The sequence below is a fragment of the Corylus avellana genome, chromosome ca2 (assembly GCF_901000735.1).
Source record: "Corylus avellana chromosome ca2, CavTom2PMs-1.0".
In the NCBI taxonomy this organism is placed as follows: domain Eukaryota; kingdom Viridiplantae; phylum Streptophyta; class Magnoliopsida; order Fagales; family Betulaceae; genus Corylus; species Corylus avellana.
In genome coordinates, this window is record NC_081542.1 from 26,057,868 (window position 1) to 26,077,315 (window position 19,448).

Genomic DNA, 19,448 nt, shown 5'->3' on the forward strand with positions numbered 1-19,448 from the left:
TGGTAGAAATACGATACGTTAATTGAGGATGCGAAGATTGTTTTGCAAAGCTTTTAGTTTTGACTTGTGATGCATACAAGAAGATAAGCAAATATGACGGCACACATGTTGGCGAAAGGGGCACTCCATACATCAACAGAGAAAATTTGGATGGAAGAATATCCTGATTTTATTCATGCTGAAAGTTGTAATCTTTGACGCTTTTGATTGAATGAATGAAATTTCACTTCAAAAACAAAAAAAAAAAAAAAAAAGAGTGGGAGGCAAGAGCTTCAAGGTCACACATTGCTAGGCATTACATATTCATGTAAGCAAGGTTGACGTAGGAGTTAATAGATTATGATGTTTAATTAAGATTGTAAGCTAAACAAATGATACAAGTATTTAAGTAGAATGCAAAGTTTTAATGCTCTATCGAATTTTGTGATTAATATCTTTAATTTATAGAAAAGAAAAAATGTTACATTAACGCATCTTGTATTTACTGATGCATGAAAAATGTGGGGGTGTTGCATTACATCCTTTTGGGACTCCCTCACGTTTCTCATCAATTTGAGTTCCCATAATTTAAGTACAGATTCTCAATCGCTTCACCTCGACGTGTGATGCACATACTAAGAGTTTGTTTGGGTATGTGTTTGAGGAGCCTAAATGTGCGCTTTAACACTCAAAAAATATGTTTGAAGAAAAAAGTACCCGTTTGGTAACAAAAATTGAAAGCGCTTCTAAGGGGCCAAAAAGCCCAAAAATGACAGAAACCCACTTTTGAAAAAAGCTTAAAAATGAAGCTTTTGCCAAAAAATGATTTTTGACTTAAAAGCTCTATTTTTCAAACACAATTCCAAACATGCTCTAAATATTGAAAACCAAAGATCTGGGCCTCAGAAATAAAGAAAATAATTCCCTCCCTCCCTCCCACCTTCTGACTGTACTGATCGCTAACAAAAAGTCCAAAATCCAATGTTTTGCATGTTAAAGCAGCAGCAGATTCAGCTATGAGTTCCACTTCATTTGCATCCATTCACAGATTTGGGACAACATTGTTAAGCAGACCCAATACCAGTGCCCTTCTGCCCTTGGTCATCAAAGTAACATCACCATTCTAATCCAACAATCATAGCAATAAGAATAATGACTTCATGGCATTTCAATCAGAGTCAAAGATATAGAAAAGAACACAGATAAAATCATATAGTTGATACATTCATTCTAATATCTACCCGAGAGCCTTTTGAACAGTCATTTCCACTCTACAGCTTCTATAATTTTCATATAAATAACAATTATTGAACATCATACAGAACACAATACAGACAGAGAATCGAAAACCTACGCAAACAGAACCTGAGAGCTTGATGGTGTCAAGTCAGAGAGACTTTCTGGTGCGTCCACCACCTGCCATTGAACAAAAAAACTCCACTTTCTATTGCAAGATCCTTTTTTGGGGAGCCTTGAGATATTACCCACAGCAACATGAAGGTTCCTACCCACAACAAAGATTCTGCAATCACAGGAATTCACGGCAAAAGGTTTGCATATTTGTTCCGGTAAAGGAGGCCCTTCTATTGTGTCCCAGGAATCAGTATCTGTGTCATAAACCTTAAGCTTCATTCTTTCAAGCTCTGAAACGACAAACAAGTGCCCATAAACCACCACACTTGAACCTGTCCAACCTTCTCTCAGCCCGGCCGCCATACTCTCCCAATTATTTGTTCTAGGGTCATAAACCTGACCCCTTGGAGCGACATAGAATGGCCATAACCAGCCTTCCGTCACAAGAAGTTTCCCATTCAGCACTGCTGCATCATAAGAAGCCATATTTGTTCCCATGCTTGCAATGGGATGCCAACTCCCCTTAACAGGATCCATAACCTCAGCTGCGTCAAGCTCAAAAAGATCTGCGCTGTTTCCTCCAGCCGCATAAATCATCCCATCAATCACGCCACTTGCAAAAAATGACCTAGCAGTGATCATTTGACTCATCACAGTCCAACGGTTCTTCTGCATCTCGTATTTCAGAACCAAGTCAAGGGGGCAATCTACATCAGAAACCATACCCCCACAAACAAACAGGGTTCCCTCATGGGGGATCGAAACACACCTAAATCCATGGGGACAAACCTTGTCCTTGCAAGGCATTGCTGGGATAGTATGCCAAGAGAAGTGAGTAAGGTCAAGAACCTGCCACTGAATCTTTCCAGTGCACTTGTGGAAGGCAAAGACAAAGAGCCAAGGGTCTTTGAAGCCCAATTCCTTTCTCCGGCTGAAAAATCCCCCTTTACTACCGAGCAGTAGATGCCACCGCTTGCAGACAGCTTTGCACGATGCATGGCTTTGGACTGGAAGCCGGAGAAGACAGTTGAGTGCAACATCATCGGGAAGGCCCGGAATGAGGGATTCTCCCCTAAGAGTTAACTCTAAATCTGTTGAAGGATTTAACAAAGAAGATTGCATAACTGCTAACCTAAATTTTGGGGATAATGTTATTTGGGAATCCCCCAGCTTGTGTACGGGTGCCTGTTGGGAAGACAATCGGACCCTTTGCATCTTTTTTCTCTTAGACACAATATCTGAACCCTTGACAAACAATGAGAAGGCCCTGGTTCCAATATGCAGTTCCTTGTCTATGCTATATCACCAGATAATTATTATTTATGAACAACACCAAATGACCCAAATCTCAATCCAGACTACTTATTTCTCTTCCAAAATCTTCGAATTACATCAAATCCAGAATTACACCAAAGTGAAGCACCAATGCCTTGTCCATAACATCCTCATAACATATAATTACAGAACATAAAATTCACACAAGGTTTCTTCTAAAAACCCAAATTCAATCCAACATGCACCAAATAAGATTCCATCCACTGCTTTTAGTACCAGTATTGCTTATCAATATACCAACTTGATAGTCTATAAGCAGGGAACTACCAAAAAAAAAAAAAAACACCAAAAACCCTGAAAGCAGCTCCCCAGAAACAGGCCAAATTCTTGGCTATTCCTTCTTTAGAGAGATAGAAACCAAATACCCACAAAAACCCAGTTTGTAAATCACACAGAAATGAATATTTTATACGGTCTTTACAGATTGATAATTTAAAAAGACAAACCAAACCGAGAACATATATTTCTATACAACTTAGAAACTGCAAACCCACGTTGCAGAAACAACAAAAAGGAGATGAGGAAGCTAGTATAAGAACTTACAAGCAGGAAACTGCTGAAATATTGTTACAAAGATGGTGACTTTGATGAGATTTTGAGAGCTCCAGTTTTCGCAAAACAGAGAGGTGACCCATGAGCATACGACTACTCTTCATTTTCTTCCTCCGAAAGGATACAATACAATATATATTATTCTGTGGCAAGCAATAAGCATAGCTTGTTGATTTTAGTTTCGTGCAACCCCACGCGCCTACCAAGTGTGAGAAGGAAGCTGAGAATCCCACTTTTATCTACAATTATATATATATATATTAAAAGATAAAGATTGCTTTGTTTGATTATGTTGGGGGATATAAGTGATTTTTTTTTTTTTAATTTGAATATTCAAAACTTTATATAAAAATTTATGATTGTAGTATTTTTTTAGTGTCCTCCTAACTGTGATGTGACTTTTAAAATCATCCTTAAATTTAAAATTATAATTATTGACTTTAATCTATTGATGATTTTAAAAGGCACATCATAATTGGGAGGAAACCAGGTGAATACTAGAAGAGCACATAGTATTTTTCATTTATTTATTTATTTACAATAATATAATATTGAACTTGTTATTTAATTAATCATAAACTTTATACATAAAATTAGCCATAATTTAGAGCATGAATTTTGTTATTTAATTTATGACTATATATCCATAGATTTAAATAAATAATTTTCCATTTTATATTTATATTAGAGTAAAAGTCAAACTTTGCCTTCACGTGAGTGTTGAATGTTGATGAAGGTACTATTATATTTGAACTTAAACTTGTTTATTAATCAAATTTTAAAAGATAATTTTATTTTTAAATAAATAAATAAATACTCTTATTTTTAATTTTTTTATGTCTAGCCAAAACCCGTGTACTCATCATGCCCGGTCAGAGGAGCGTGATTTTCACGTGCCACAAATGGAGACTGTGGCTCGCTTTTTGCTCTTGTCTACGTGGAAGATTAGAAAGGAACGACTAATTAAACTCAATGCGAAAGTGCCAAACCCGTAATTTAAGCCAAGTTTTTTTCTTTTTTTTTTTTGAGCATCTAATTACATTTTAAAAATTAAATAATATGATTTGTGAATAATCAAATATTATTCCTTTTCTTGAAAGAGTGTGCTTGGAAATCAAATAGAGTTTTAAATAATTACCTGAAAAAGAAATCGGAAGAAGAGGATGCCATAATGACAAGTACCCTATGAGCATGTTTGGGATTGCCTTTGAAAAATAGAACTTTTAAGTCAAAAAATACTTTTTGGCAAAAGCTTCATTTTTTGGCTTTTACCAAAAGTGCATTTTAACTATTTTTAAGCTTTTTGGACCCTTAAAAGCGTTTTTAATTTTTTTTACCAAATGACTTTTTTTTTTTTTTTTTTTTTTTTTTTCAAACAGACTTTTTGAGTGTTAAACGCACTTTTAGGTAAACGCAATCCCAAACAAGTCCTATATATATATATTTTAACTTTTCTAGAAGCCCAAATTACTTGTTGAAAATTATTGGGTAGAATATATATTTTTTTTTTAGGCAATGGAGAGGATTTTGTTAGAAGAGTAGGATTCTTTAGAAGTTTAGTTAGTGGGTCTATTCTAAACAAATGCCCATCATTAATGTTGGATCAAAAAGATGAACAAAATATATGGCTTTGATAAAAAGGGGGAAAAGGTTGGATTTTCCATCTTTATATCTTTTTCAAGTCATTGATTTTCTTTTTTTAAATATCTTCCAATGCCATCATATAATACATTCATCTCTATGTGAGTTGTATTTTGATCTTCTCTAGTTGATTTCAATTTGAGAGAAGCCGATCATTTTTAAGTAAAGAAAAAAATTGTCAAAAAAATAAAATAAAATGACAATTTTACCCTTTACTTAAAAATGACTAGCAAACCAACTGGAGAGGATCCGTGTCCATGTGATTCATGCATCCGTGTTTTGCTACCTTAGAGTAAAAAAAATGAAACAACATCTACAAAAAACCCCCCAACCTTGGAATCTAAGCTTGTAATCTTTTTTTTCTTTTTTTTTGACATGTCTGCATAAGAGGGAGAGAGAGGGAGAGGGAAAGAGGGATTCAAACTTATAATTTCTACTTCATAAAGTGTAATTTTCAACTAATTAAGCTATCTCTTAGAGACAGCTTGCAATCAAATTGAAACCTTAAAGGAGTTTGAGAAATGTCGGCTCATTTAGGTTAGGTTTATGATGACCAATATTAATATTTCCTCTTTAATATGGAGTTAATTTCTCAGCCCGCCCCACAAGTGGAGTTAAAGGGTCAACTCCATCCATCATGGTAGGTAGCAAAAACAAAAAGAGAAGAAATTTTTTTGGTTTGCACAATAGGATCCTCCATTTCATGGTTTCATGCTAATTTTTACCAAATTTAATGACGTAGATATTGTCACGTTATTTTAAATATTTTTAAATGATTTAACACTATGTATATCATTAGATATATTAAAACAATGAAATAGTCGATTTCCAATATTTCCATTTCAACTTTAGATTGAAATAATAGCTTAAATTTGGAGAAACTTCAGTAAACCTAAAAACTTTTACGCATTTAGAAATTAATTTTTTCGAAGTTCAAAAATTCTCAATTAAGGGTATCGAACTTTCAATTACCTCATTCTGCAAATTTTCCGTTTAATCTTGTCAAAATTCTCAAAATACCAATATTTTTATTATAAAGATATAAAATAAAAAATTGTAAAGATTCAGGCAATTATTATTATTATTTTTTTAAAAAATGATATTTTGAAAATTTTGACAGGATTCAAGGCACCCTTCTCCCGAAGTTACATGGCTATTTAATTTGCATGAAAAATCCTAACGAAATGAGGTAATTGAAAGAAATTAGAAGTATGATACTCTTAATTGAGAGTTTTTAAACTTTAGAATTACTTTCAAAACATGTGGAAGTGGAAGTTTACGAGAGTTTCGTAAAGTTTTTCGTTTATTTTTTATTTTTTCTTATTTTTTAATTGTGGAGAGGTGCAATTTTCATACTTGCTTTCTTTTTTAGACAAAAAGAAATCAACTAAAGCTGCTAAACATAGCAGATTAGGATAAAATTAAGAAAGAGAAAGGGGAAGATTCGAGTTTGTTTGATTATTAATATACTCTGAAAAAAGCTTTCTCACTTGCCAAACAGAAAGGGATTTATCATGGCTTAGGCGCCTCAACATCCGTTTACGGAATAAAGTTAAGGTTGGTCCCATGACGATGACAAAGCTTTACACGCAACTAGCCATCAAACCAAATCAACGGAATCTAACCGTCCTTTTTTCGGCCCTGTTTGGTCTAAGTACCATATATTAACGCGTTTTGGTGTTTTACTTTTCCAGGTTTGAAAAGAAAATGGAAAAAGAATCCAAGAAAGATGGTTGCATGGATGCATGATTTCACATTATAAATTTATAAATAAAACGTGTTCTTGGGATACCAATGTTTTGATGTATACATACATACATACATGCATACATCTACGTGTGTATATATATATAACTTCAAAAATGAGAAAATATAAAGGCCAAGAAGATTTGGTAAGAAGCATGGAATTTGTTTATCCATGGTCCCAATCCAAGTAGGCCGGCGGCATACATATCTTAAAGAGAGGGATTACCTTTAATTGTTCTTTGAACATATTTTAACTTTGTGCAAATAAATTTGACTATTTTAATTTCAATATGATTTAACTATACTAAGTTTTTTTTTTTTTTTTTTTTTTTTTTTAACTTTTATATATATATAATTGTTCTTATTCAATGTCTATCAATCCAACCGAATCTTTAATGCTCTCTTGGCTGGACACTTTAATTTACCCCGATTTGAGGACTTCTATGTGTTTTAGGTGGGAATGATCAATGAACTTCAAGGTATATTATTGATTAGTGTCACACCGAACCATCACATGAGGGTAGTTGGACCATCCGAGGGGTAAGGTGGTGTCCTCAACTTGATTAACGGGTAATTAATCAAAGGGTGCTACTACTATTCCTCTTAAGTGAGGCTAACTATGGCCTTATTAGAATGATGTTTGCACGAGCCTCATTAGAATGGTGGTTAGAATGGGCTTCATTAGAATAGTGTTCGAAGGATAGTTCTACCTGAGTCTTGTTAGAATGATGGTTCGAATGATGACACATTCATCGTCTTCTTCGTACCACCCTCTGTCAAAACTCTCGTTTTTCACGCCTTTTACATCCTCCAAACAGTATGGAGTTCTAAAAAACAACTCCTTGTCTCCTCCTAAGTCCTAACACTATTTTGAAGGAATGACAATGAAGAATGCTTGAGATAGAGTTATATGGTGTCACATTTATTGAGAATGATTTTCCTAGCATTGGTGAAACAACGATAGATCTTGAACTTAATGGGTTGCAAGAACTTGAGGGAATTACTCCATCTTTTGGCGAGGTTAGAGAATCACAATCTCATATTAAAATCGCCAAAGATAGTGGGATTGACTTACCTCCTAGTGGGAGTGTACCACTAGAGAGACAATGGAGTCAGAGTATGTTGTTTGTTCTACAACAGTACAAGAGGCTATTTGGTTGAGGAGATTCTTTCAGGGCCTAGGGGTTATGTCTCTGGCAGAGGAAGCCCATTAGGATATACAATGATAATAACAACTTTGGCATATGTCAAGTATCCCTAATACCATGGCATAACCAAACACATAGACATTCGATTTCATTCCACTCTTGATATTGCACAAGGAGAGCTGATCCTACAACATTTCTCCACTAAGGCTACTGCTAAAGGTGTTTTTCAGACTCATGTCAGAAGTTTAGGACTATAAGAATTTTTTTTTCCTGAGCCAAAAAGGTATGCCGAGAAGACCAATTATGACAATTCTACCTGGGTATGACCATAGTAGCACCTACCCGTTAGGAGCCGCACAAAAGGGGCCTAAACGGTGGAAACCGCAATTACTAGTATCTTTGCATTAATGAAATTGTTCATTTTGCTTTATATTGTAATTTGATTGATACTATGTGAAGTGCTCACATTAATAACATGTCAGTTTTGTAGAAAGAAAGAGTCATGTATAATGATATAGTGAGAGTCCTCGTTTGCATCCAACTATTTCTCCAATCCTGCAATGTACCATTCTGCAAGACTGCAAAAAGTTGTAGCCCATTGCTTCATTGTGCCTTTGGTTGTGTGCTTGCGTATTGACTATGAAGTATCTTCTTGGTGATGAGTAATCTCGCCATAAGCTGCCGAAGAGTAATTTGCTAGTAAAAATTGTAAAATGAAAAATAATCTAACCATATATGAATATATAAGCAGCAGAAGCAACTCCTATTAACACAACTAGCAGAAGCTTGATTACATTCTTGTCATAAAAAATAAGGTTCCAATAATAATCATAGGTAGGCTTCAGTCAATATATAACAAGACTTCCATAGTTCCATGAGCATGACTTACATAAATGCAGTAAAAAAGTTCTTCCCAAGAGAAAACTACAATCAGGATTATAGAACTGCAGCACTTATAACAGGGGTCATGCAGGAATCCTGCATAATTAAACATGTTCAGCACCGATAAATCATAAAAACCATGCCTTATATGCGAAAAGTTTAGACTAAAACAATGAAGAAGAAGAAGAAAATAAAAACAAAAAAAAAGGTATAGTGAATATAAAGAAGAGCATATGACAATTAAGAGCATATAAAGGAAGTGTTATGTCCAAAAAAGTGTCTGGTTATCAATGAAACAACCAATTTAATCATGTGCATTATTTTAGAGTTAATATTATATCAAGAACCATAAATGATAATACAAGAAGAATATGCCAATGCTAGAATAGTATGGCAGCAAAGGAAACCAAAGGGGTGGGCTAGGGTTGCATGCAAGGTTTATTCCTTACTTGGTGACCAACTAAGAGCAAATAGTCATTCAATGAAATAATATCACCAATTACCACCCAATAGTGTGCAACAGCAAAAGGATTAAGAGCCTAGAGAATCATTTAGTAGGCATAAATTATTTGGAAAATCAAAAACTCAATGAGTATGGAACTTTCTTTTTTTATAAAATCCCCACTTAAGGATATTAAAAATAATAATAATTAACATGCCATGATAATCTTTGTGCTTGATAGATAAAAGATTGTACAACTTGAATTGGAATATAGTACAAGAAGCATGCCCAAAGAGGCATATCTATCTACTTGGCATATTAGTTGCAGTTTATTCACTTCACTATGACATAACTATTTTTTCTAGAAAGAAACACATAAGAGATTGTTTCCTTTACAACAAGCAAATCAATTCTGAAAATGATTTTTAAACTAGTTACACCTTCTAGGACAAAAAGAATTATCAAAGAAGATTATTGAACATTGTTAAGAACAGAAAGACAACTTAAGAAGTAGATAGAAACACAGAATGTATGTATCAGTAGTTAAAATGGAAAAATTGAGAGTTCTGTTTGTTAAATTTTTTGTTTTCTCTTCTTAAAACAAAAACAATAATAAACAACCCAAACACAAAGTACTCCTAAAAACACAAAAACAGTATTTACATTTATGTCACATTATAACACTTTTTTCAAACAAAAAACACCATTCAAAACACATTAACAAAGAGAGCCAAGAAATTTCTTTTGTTATATATATATATATTTTTTTTGGGGTGTGGTGGTGTAGGGAAGAGAGGTTATTTCTTTCTACCACTCCATCCATGCAATTCTAGTTCGCCTCTATGGAATGAATCCCACCACTATTCAATCAGAAAGGCGCAGAGAGAGAGAATTCCATACACCAAAACCATAATATATACATAACCAGCAAACCCATCCATACATCTATTCAGTTATAAAGAAAAACATACAAAGCTACAGGTGTAGAGATAGATCCAGATCTGCTTCATCTTCCTCTTTGTCATCAAAAGAAATCCCAAACCCAAAAAAAGAATCCTCCACATCCTTAAAAAGAAGTAGCTCTTTCTTCTGAGGCTTCTCTGTTTCTGCAGGTAGGTTGGAGGTGGTCTGAGGCTTTTTTGATGAATTCATCATGTCAGAATTCCCCAGGACTTCATCTAAGCAGCGTTTCTTACCTCCTTCACAAGTTAACATACTACTCTCATTATACTTATTAACTCCATTTTGGCCTGAACGCTGACCATCACCTGGAGGCAAGGAACCAACAATGTTAAATTCTGTCAAGCCAGGCAATTGATTTGAGCAAATACTGAAATCAGAATCTTTAATAGAATAGAATAGACAGGATATGAAAGCTTACCAAGGTAGTGATGCTGAAAGTTTGGTGGCTTACCATCTCTAAATGTTCTTAATTCGTCAGTATTAAACTGACAGATTCCATATGATCCGGAGTACAATGAGGAATCCATAGGAAAACCAGTGGTTGCAGTGCTAGCAGATGGAATAAAAAGTGACGAGGTTAAGGGATTTGAATGATGAACTTCGGCACCACTGCTGGATGAAAGATTTGGAGACATGAAAAACTGAGATATGGCGTTTCCAACATTGTTCTCAAAGTACTTTCTAGCATTGATACAGCTGGATTCATTTGAGCAGAACTTAGAGAAATCCATAGAAGAGGTCGCCCTACTGAAAAGTGCACTTGGATTATTCCTAGCACCTCCAGAGAAATTTTCAGGCTGACCCGTCAAGATGCGATTAGGGGCAGTGCTGGAAACGTCAAGGAAATTACTGGAATGAACAGGATAATTCCAGCTCCTCCTAGCATTAATTTCCTCCTGATGAGCCCTTAGATGACCCCCAAGAGCCAGGTGATTGTTGAACACCTTTTTGCAATAGAAGCATGAATGGATCTCCACACCCTTCTCAGAATTTTCTTTATTAGATGCCAAATGGAAATTCATTGTTTAACTAGAAAATGAGACCTCAACAAGGCTACTTTCATGATGAAGAGATGGAAACTAGCAAGGAAAAGAACAAATTACTTTTTAAGATGAAGAGATGGAAACTAGCAAGTGCAAGAACAATCTTGCTATGATGAAAATGCCCAATTTCTCACCTCCTTTTATAGCCGTTTTAGGGAAAGACAGGTCATAGCGCTCGAGACAAATTAAGGTAAACGACAAGTGTAATAAAAATCAATTAAGAAGAGAAACACAGAAAGCACAAATGGAAAAAAAGTTGGCAGAAGAGGTCGTCATGCAGTAACAGCTTTAAAGCAACCTTATCTGCAATAATCCGCCCTCAACGACAGCCATCAATGCTCACAAACACCTTGCAAAACAAATATCGGACCCATGTAAATAGTGCAAGGTCATGTAACAACCTGTCATCACTAATTTCTGACATCTGTTAAGGGATTATTATGGAAGTTGATTTCTTCTTAGTTTGGATCCTCACGAATCCAATATTTAATTCTGAATGTTCATCACATTACCTATATCATACAAGCATAGTTGATTGCTTAATATTTCATGAGTTACATAGCTGATTCAATTTGATTTCTAAACAATATTTATGTAGTGGAGAGAATGGCAAGGAATGTTGGTCATTCAATCATTTGACTTAAGGCAAGGTGTAATAATGTGGACCTGCTGACCTTCCAAGCTTCAAGTAACTATATGGTAGTAAAGTGTTCAATATGAATGAGAGATAATTAAGACATCAAATCGTCCAAATTACTGTATTTGAGCAGCATCTCACAATAATATCACTAATTAATGTTTTTGACAAGATGATTGCAACTGAAGGGTTCTCATCATAAAACAATGACCATATGGTTGGAACTTCAATCAGTAAGAACACACACACACAAAGAGAAGAATTGTGATGAAAATCAATTCTCAACCGGGAAATAACTTATCACACTAAATGACTCAAAGCCTTCTGTATATTTAAGACCTCAAGTCCACCCTAAATATAGATCAAAACATAAATGTTTCACAACTTAAATACGTGAAGAATCACAGTATTTTTATTGGTAACTTACACATGCACAGGTAGGACATGAACCAATGACCTCATCCTCCACCTTACTACAAAGGGAGGAAGTACCATTTGAGCTAAAGCTCATTGGGTACGTAAAGAAGCACAGTTATTATTATCTAATCAAATAAATATTTATGTGCTTTGGAGCAAAGCAGAGAATGCATTTTCCTTTCAACTAAAATTGACAGGAAACCTACTACAAGTACTTACATTCTAAAGTATCAATGCATTTTAGCCTATTTCTATAAATTTCAGTAAGTTTTGATTTTACCAGTAATTTCAAATATAGAAACTTCCTTTGTACTTACTAATAAAGAAGCAAAACCAACACAAAAAGAAACTTCCAAATATAAAATCTCCTAGTTAAACTAGGAAGAGTTTCAATGATAAATAAGGCTACAATTGACAAGAGTACAACTGATAAAGATCATAACCAAACACTACTAACCTTGAAACCTAACATCCTATATTTATCTAATTACTAAATACCCTCAGAGTGGTTGATGATTAGCACGTAATTGGTCAAATGAAATATCCTCTCTAGAAGCTTTGGAGCAAAGCTATAAGCCATGGCAATGAAGAAGACTTTTTAATATACTAGTTTATTGGTTTAACAGCATGTTTTTTCTTTTCTATAAGGATTGAACCAATAAACTCATCCTCCGACCCTTGTTTATAGGGGTGGACATGCCATTTGATCCACTTCCTCATAAATGGTTATAGAGGTGGGCTGTGGGGAAGACTAATACTTGGAGGAAAGTGATGGAAAGAAGTAATGACGAATTACTCAACTAGCATGGATATTAGGGTGTACCAAATGAAAGACATTAGAATTGGATATGATTAAGTTTATTCAATACAAGATTAGTGATGGCACGTGCATGCACTTTTGGAATGATGTGAGGTGCAAGGAGGTACTTCTCAGATCATTTTCTCAGTCTTGACTAACTAAGCTGAGGATAAGAGTGCTGGGTTGGCTAATTAACAAGGTGGATCAGTCAATGATCGTTGGTGAAAATCCAAATTTATCTGGCTTTTCAGGATTAGAAGCTGACTTGGATAGATGGATTTTTTTTTTTTTTTTTTTTTTTCTAAAAAAAAAAAGAAAAGAAAAATGTTATCTTCCATATGGGGTAGGGGTCAAAGAGGAGGGGGGACATAAGGTGTGTTAGAAATTGTTGCATGATAATAAATTTAAGGTTAAACCTTATGACACGGTTTTAAGGGCTCCTGCTTCTATTCCCTTGGAAGGAGATTAAGATTCCTCAGTTTCTCCTGTTGTGTTCTTTGCGCGAAATGCCACTTTTAACATAGGTGCTTGACACTAGTAAGAGGAAGTGCGTTATTGTTAATCAGTGTCATATGTGTAAGAGAGATGGTGCATAAATAAATAATTTTCCTTTACATTGTCAAAAGAGTTCTGGTGCTTTGTCTTCCAAAATTAGATCAATGCTACAAAGAGATGATAATGAATTGAGCTAACTCTTTTTCTTTTTCGATCATGATATGAGCTCACTTAAATACACTTAAAACATGAAAAGATGATGGGGGTGAGGTACTTCGCTGCATTATAGTATTCCAGTGATGCAGACTCCTACAAATCTTTTTTGTTGGACTTATAATGCAAGGTGTTCAAGAGAATATGAAAAATTAAAAACTAACAGCTACAATCACAAAGGCCTAAAAATTTCCAAGAAAGACAAAGAACAAAATTCCCCTATTCTCCTCATCCAATCAAACAATAAATCAAAAAAAGAGTCTTTAATCTAAATATTGGTAATTCCATTCAACCAAAGGTCATAGCATTCATCTCCCTCCAAATAATCCACATAAGGCATAGAGGTAAAGCATTCCAAATGATGCAGAGTAATAGAATTCTTAAAAGAGAGGATTTCACTATGGCTCCAATTTGCTATTAAAACAAAGCCCAAAATCTCAACCATATCAACATTAAAAATAATAATAATAATAATAAATAAATAAATAATCCCAATAAACTTATCAAAGCACATTTGGTCTAACTGGGTCTGAATGGATATTTCAGACACTGCATTGTATGCAAAACAACAAACCAACCAAAATACCATCCTAGAATCCCATTAGAAAACATTTGGTCCAACTAGGTTGTGCCTAAATAATATTCTTGTATCATTGCAAAATACCAAGAACTCAATAATCATAATATGAAAAGCACATAGCGCAAGACTTAACAAAGAATGTGGAATTAAACTCGGCAAATATATGAGATGGGTCACAGAGATTATGGGTTCTGCGTGTTCGAGAGAGACAGAAAGCATTACCCATTGAAGGGCCCAATTCTACAAGCTATGGGGGTCTCGTACACCGCCATTTCCCAATTCTGCATACTTCTGTTCTACGCTGCATGATGCCGTGGTTATAATAATCTCTTCCAATTACAGGGTTTCTATGTCATTAAAAATTGAGTAATGTTATATAGTATATATATAAAATACTTTTCTTACGATCCGTTCGGAACTGTGGTTTTAATACGATTTTAATAAGTATAATTTTAAAATTTGTGTTTTTGAAATTATTACTTTTTAAAATCATAAAGGCATTTAGTAAAATATATTAAAAAATATTTTTATTAAATATTTATGAAAAATCGTAATTTTTGTTTAAATTCTCTTATATTTATATTGATATGTTTGAGTGAAATTTGTTTTTTTTATTTTTATTTTTTGAGTTCAATGATTTAATAAAAAATAAAAACCACATTGCTGGATGAATAAGAATGGTGAAGAACTTGAAATCTCATGTTGTGATGATTCCATTGAAGATTTAAATGTTGAACCTGGAATGGTAGAAGATCAAAATGAGATAAATTTGCGTAAAAATGATTTGAAGCAACCAATAGTCTGTTTTTCATCGTATAATGTACAATTATTTTCTTAAGAGCCAATGTAAAAACTTGGGTTTTGTTTACGCAATTCAAATCGATGGAAATTGATGCATTAAAAATTGCATTGAGCAGATGCTAGATCATGCACCGCATATCAGTATTTTAGAGATATTGTTACTTTTGGTGCTACCCACATGCATTTTTTTTTTCTTTTACTGGAGTTAATCATCGTCACCAATCGGTGATGTTTAAATGTGCTTTGTTTGTAAATAAAACGGCTAAATCTTATGCATGGTTGTTTAAAACATGGCTCGAGGCAATGATTAGATGTGCTCCTTTTACAATTATCACAGGTGATGATAAGGCTATGAGTAAGGCAATTGCAGAAATACTATCAAATACAGCTTGTAAATTGTGCTGATGTGGCTGTAATGCACTAATCTGGTTGCCACTAATTTGATTTTTGCAATGCACTAGTTTGCACTCTCTATGGGTAGAGTTTGGCATCATCTGTTGAACAAAAAAGAACACTAGTTTTCATTTCTATTGTAAACTATGCCTTTGGTTGAGGGGCACTATAACCTATGAAAGAGAAAACAAAGCTAACCCAAAGAGCAAAAGACAACAACAAGATGCTCAAGCAAAGCTAAAATATAACCATTTTATATATTTGTATAATTTTAATGATGAAATAATTCAAATGAGCATTTTAATTCATATAAGAAATGAATTGGGTTGATTTTACAATCCAATTGATGTGCTTGCTATCAGCATAAATTGAAATAGAATTTAATATCATTGAAAATTGGAAAAAAAAAGAATGAAAAAGAAAAAAAAAAAGAATTGAATTAATTAAAAGTTTCCGTATTATCCTCAATACATTTTAATTTACTATCCAAATTTGTAGAAATCAAATAAAAATCAAGAGAATTTTTTCTCTTTAATCTCATGCATGCATAAACATTGTTGGGCCCAGAGCATGCAGTTGGGACAAAAAGTTTCTTTAAGCCCAGGCAATTCGGCCCAAGTTTGCCCAGGGTTTGCCAGCCCAACCAAGCTTGTAGTGCCAAATTTTAACACGCATAGTTCTTATTAATGCCTCTTATTTTCCCTTTTTTTTTTTTTGGAAAAATAAAAACATTACCGAACAATTTAAAAGCATAATTCCACCTTAAGATTGCCCATATTTACTCATTTACAGCATCCAAATGCTTTGGGCAAGAACAGCAATTTGTGTTCGCGTGTCGGATTCAAGTTGTGACGAGGCATGTATATAAAATTATATAGGTCAACCATAACTTAACCCATTTAATTAAACGGATCAAACCCATTAACCATAACCATCTCATTTTGAATTGAGTTCGTGTTGGGTTCACCAATTATGCATGTCATGTTTAGGTAGTGTCAAAAAATTTGTGTAAAACTATATAAGTTAACTCTAATCCTATCCATTTAATTAAACGAGTCATACTCATCAACCCTAACACTTTAATTTCATGTTGAATTCATATCGAGTTCGCATGGAGGTTGGGTAAAAAATTACCAAGCCCTAACTTTTGGGCTCTCTGCTAACCTTTTCCCAGCTTTTTTGTTTCCGTGAATGGCACGCATAAGCTAACTTGGTGTGGTAAAGTGGTTTGTTACCAGATCTTCCTCATATTCATGTTTCATTCAAACGACTTTATTGAACAATCAATTTGAGTATCTCTTAGACTTTGACAACACTCTCCCAATTTGTTCATCATTGTCTTTACATGCAAATCATACTCGATGCATATGTATTGTTTTTACCTTTGTGCCGCAAGTATCATTTCAATTTTTTGGAAAGAATTCAATATATATATATATATATAAGAGATGTATTGGCACCTTATAGATTTTTATATCATAGGCCACCATATTGTGAAACTGCATGGATCGGGGTTCTTTTCTGATTAAATTTCACAGATCTAATGGTTTATATGTTGCTATATGGAAAATATATTGCTGTGTCATTTAAAATTAGAAAAAAAAAAAATACAATATCAGTCCATGTGATTTACTTGATTCACAATTAGCTTTATGTGTTATCAAAATTAACTAATAGGTCCATAAAGCATTCAAAAAGAAAAAAAGAAAAAAATAAATTTACTTCCTACTATCAAATTCCGTTCACCAATTTAACAGATTTTGTGTCACAATTTTATTGGCTTTAATGGTTTACGTTATCAGAATCTGTTAAGTCAGTGGACAAAATTTGGTTGTAAGGACTAAATTGGTCTCTTTTTTTAGCATATCCCAAAGACTTATGAGTTTATTTTAATACCACATGAAGCTAATTGCAAATTAAATAAATTACATAGAATAATTTTGTATTTTTTTTTTCCTTGAAGTTTAAAAATGACGTGAAATCATGTAGAGTGTTAAATGCAAGAAAACAAAATCTTGACCAACCGACACTTTGAGCATTAATTTTGTTTGGAATTGGGTGCGTTGAATGTAGTAGAAACATAGTATTTTAGATTAGAAAAAAAGGACAAGCAAGTATGGTGCTCCTTTCTGGCCACTACCATCGCAATGTCCAACACGGCATAGCATTTCATCATGGGTTTTCACCTACATTTATTTGAATTGCTTGCATTAAACGGATTTTATGACCATTATACGTGAGAAAAGGTTACAAGTTACTTACCAAAAAAAAAAGAGAAAATGGTTGTGTTAAAAGAATATAAAAATCTAAAGAGAGAAAGAATGAAAAAAAAAACCCATAGATTAATTAAGGTGGTTCAGCTTGTAGTCTACGTCCACACATTAAAGTCTTTTTTGCTACATCTTTTTCTTCCTTTATTTAATGCGGAAATTGTTCAATAAAATGAACTATTTAGAGTTAAATCAGACCAGCAATACAACAATTACATAATTAATATGTAACTTATGAAAATGAACTAAGAGAGTTACATAATCAATATGTAACGTATGAGAATTATGATGATAAATTTATTAACATTTGAAAAACTTCATGCAATCATATATGAAAGTCTTTTGTTTTTCAAATAAATGAAAGCAAAGAAACAAGACAACATGTTTTGGAGTAGTAATTCTTTTTATAATTAGACATAAGTTGCCAAAATTTTCTTTTGTTTACTTAGTTTAATGAAGCTTTAACTACTTCAATTACGAAAGTAGAAGTTTAAGTAAAACACGTAAGAGTTGTTTGATCAGTCAAGTTTTTATATTTTGTCAAATGAAAATGATAATTAAAATAATGGTCATGGTCAAGAAAAAGCAATGGAAACATGACATGGAAATAGAATATATATATATATATTCTCAGGAAGATGAGAATAAGACCCCATAAGCTTTCGTGTCCCAAAGGAGTTGCTTTCTGTAATATCATGACTACAATTCATGAAAATGCAACCATCGTGAGAAGCTTAATGCAGACACAAATGGAATCCTTCAGTTCTACTTTTTCATCTGAATTCATCCGTCTAATCTAAAATTTGTTTCCTCAGACAGACATGTCTGCATAATTTGCACAAACAGTACACTTTTCAGATGATTGAAGATTGAATATGAAGTGTAGTAGGACCTACTATACTGAAACTAACCTTGATTTAGTGGATCACTTTGATAAAGAATTATGCAGATATATCATTAGTCAATGCAATGTTTCCCACACTTCTCTTGCAGATTCATGCACCAGGACAATATATATTACTATAACTCTTTCATATTTTAACCAACAAAGAAGAAACAGGAGATGAAGTGGAAGATCATCCAAGAATAACACTTTTAGAGCTCTAAATTATGTGGAAAGTATATATATATATATAACGTGTAGAAGCCTTATTAAGAATGAGTGATGGGCTTCAAGACACGCAAACATTTATACAGAGCCACCACCTTATGTAGAAAAAGGAAACACCTAAACAAGGAATTTCTTGCTAAAGACTGATAAATTTTCATGGAAATTGTTAAAGTAATGATTAAGTGATTAAATTTATCTCTTTCTATCAGCTTAAACTTTTGGGATAACTGGTAATTTAATATAATATCAGAGCCAAAGGCCCTAGGATCGAATCTTGACTCCGTCAAATCACCCCCATTTAAATTAAATCTTTTACGTGTTGGACCTGTTAAAGTAATGATAAAGTGATTAAATTTATCTCTTCATATCAATTTAAGTTTTTGGGATAACTGACAATTTAACAGAAATATAAAAAGAATATATAGCGGAATAAGAGCTAGATAACAGAAATATAAAGAGAATATATAGCGGAATAAGAGAAAATAGAAGGCGTGGTTCGGTGTTAGACGTAAAGTTCAAAATGCTACATCTTACTCTTATTCGTCCTTGATTATTCAATCGGATTTGAATCAATAAAATCTGACCGTATATTCTAACCGGAGATGCTCTACAAAAGATAAAAATTTCCAACCATGTGCAACAGAACAC

The 19,448-nt window shown here is 33.6% G+C and overlaps 2 protein-coding genes across 2 annotated transcripts; both read right to left on the minus strand.

Moving 5' to 3' along the window:
• Window positions 1-1,121: 1,121 nt before the first annotated feature.
• LOC132170532 (F-box/kelch-repeat protein At1g30090) lies at window positions 1,122-3,321 on the minus strand. Its single transcript, XM_059581542.1, has one exon. It carries the CDS (start codon window positions 2,545-2,547, stop codon window positions 1,330-1,332), a length of 1,218 nt encoding a protein of 405 aa, XP_059437525.1. The 5' UTR covers window positions 2,548-3,321; the 3' UTR covers window positions 1,122-1,329.
• Window positions 3,322-9,941: 6,620 nt separating this feature from the next.
• LOC132172357 (uncharacterized) lies at window positions 9,942-12,525 on the minus strand. The gene is made up of 2 exons (XM_059583841.1): window positions 10,460-12,525; window positions 9,942-10,346 (listed from the first exon to the last, which is right to left on the minus strand). Exons 1-2 carry the CDS (start codon window positions 11,061-11,063, stop codon window positions 10,054-10,056), a joined length of 897 nt encoding a protein of 298 aa, XP_059439824.1. The 5' UTR covers window positions 11,064-12,525; the 3' UTR covers window positions 9,942-10,053.
• Window positions 12,526-19,448: the final 6,923 nt, after the last annotated feature.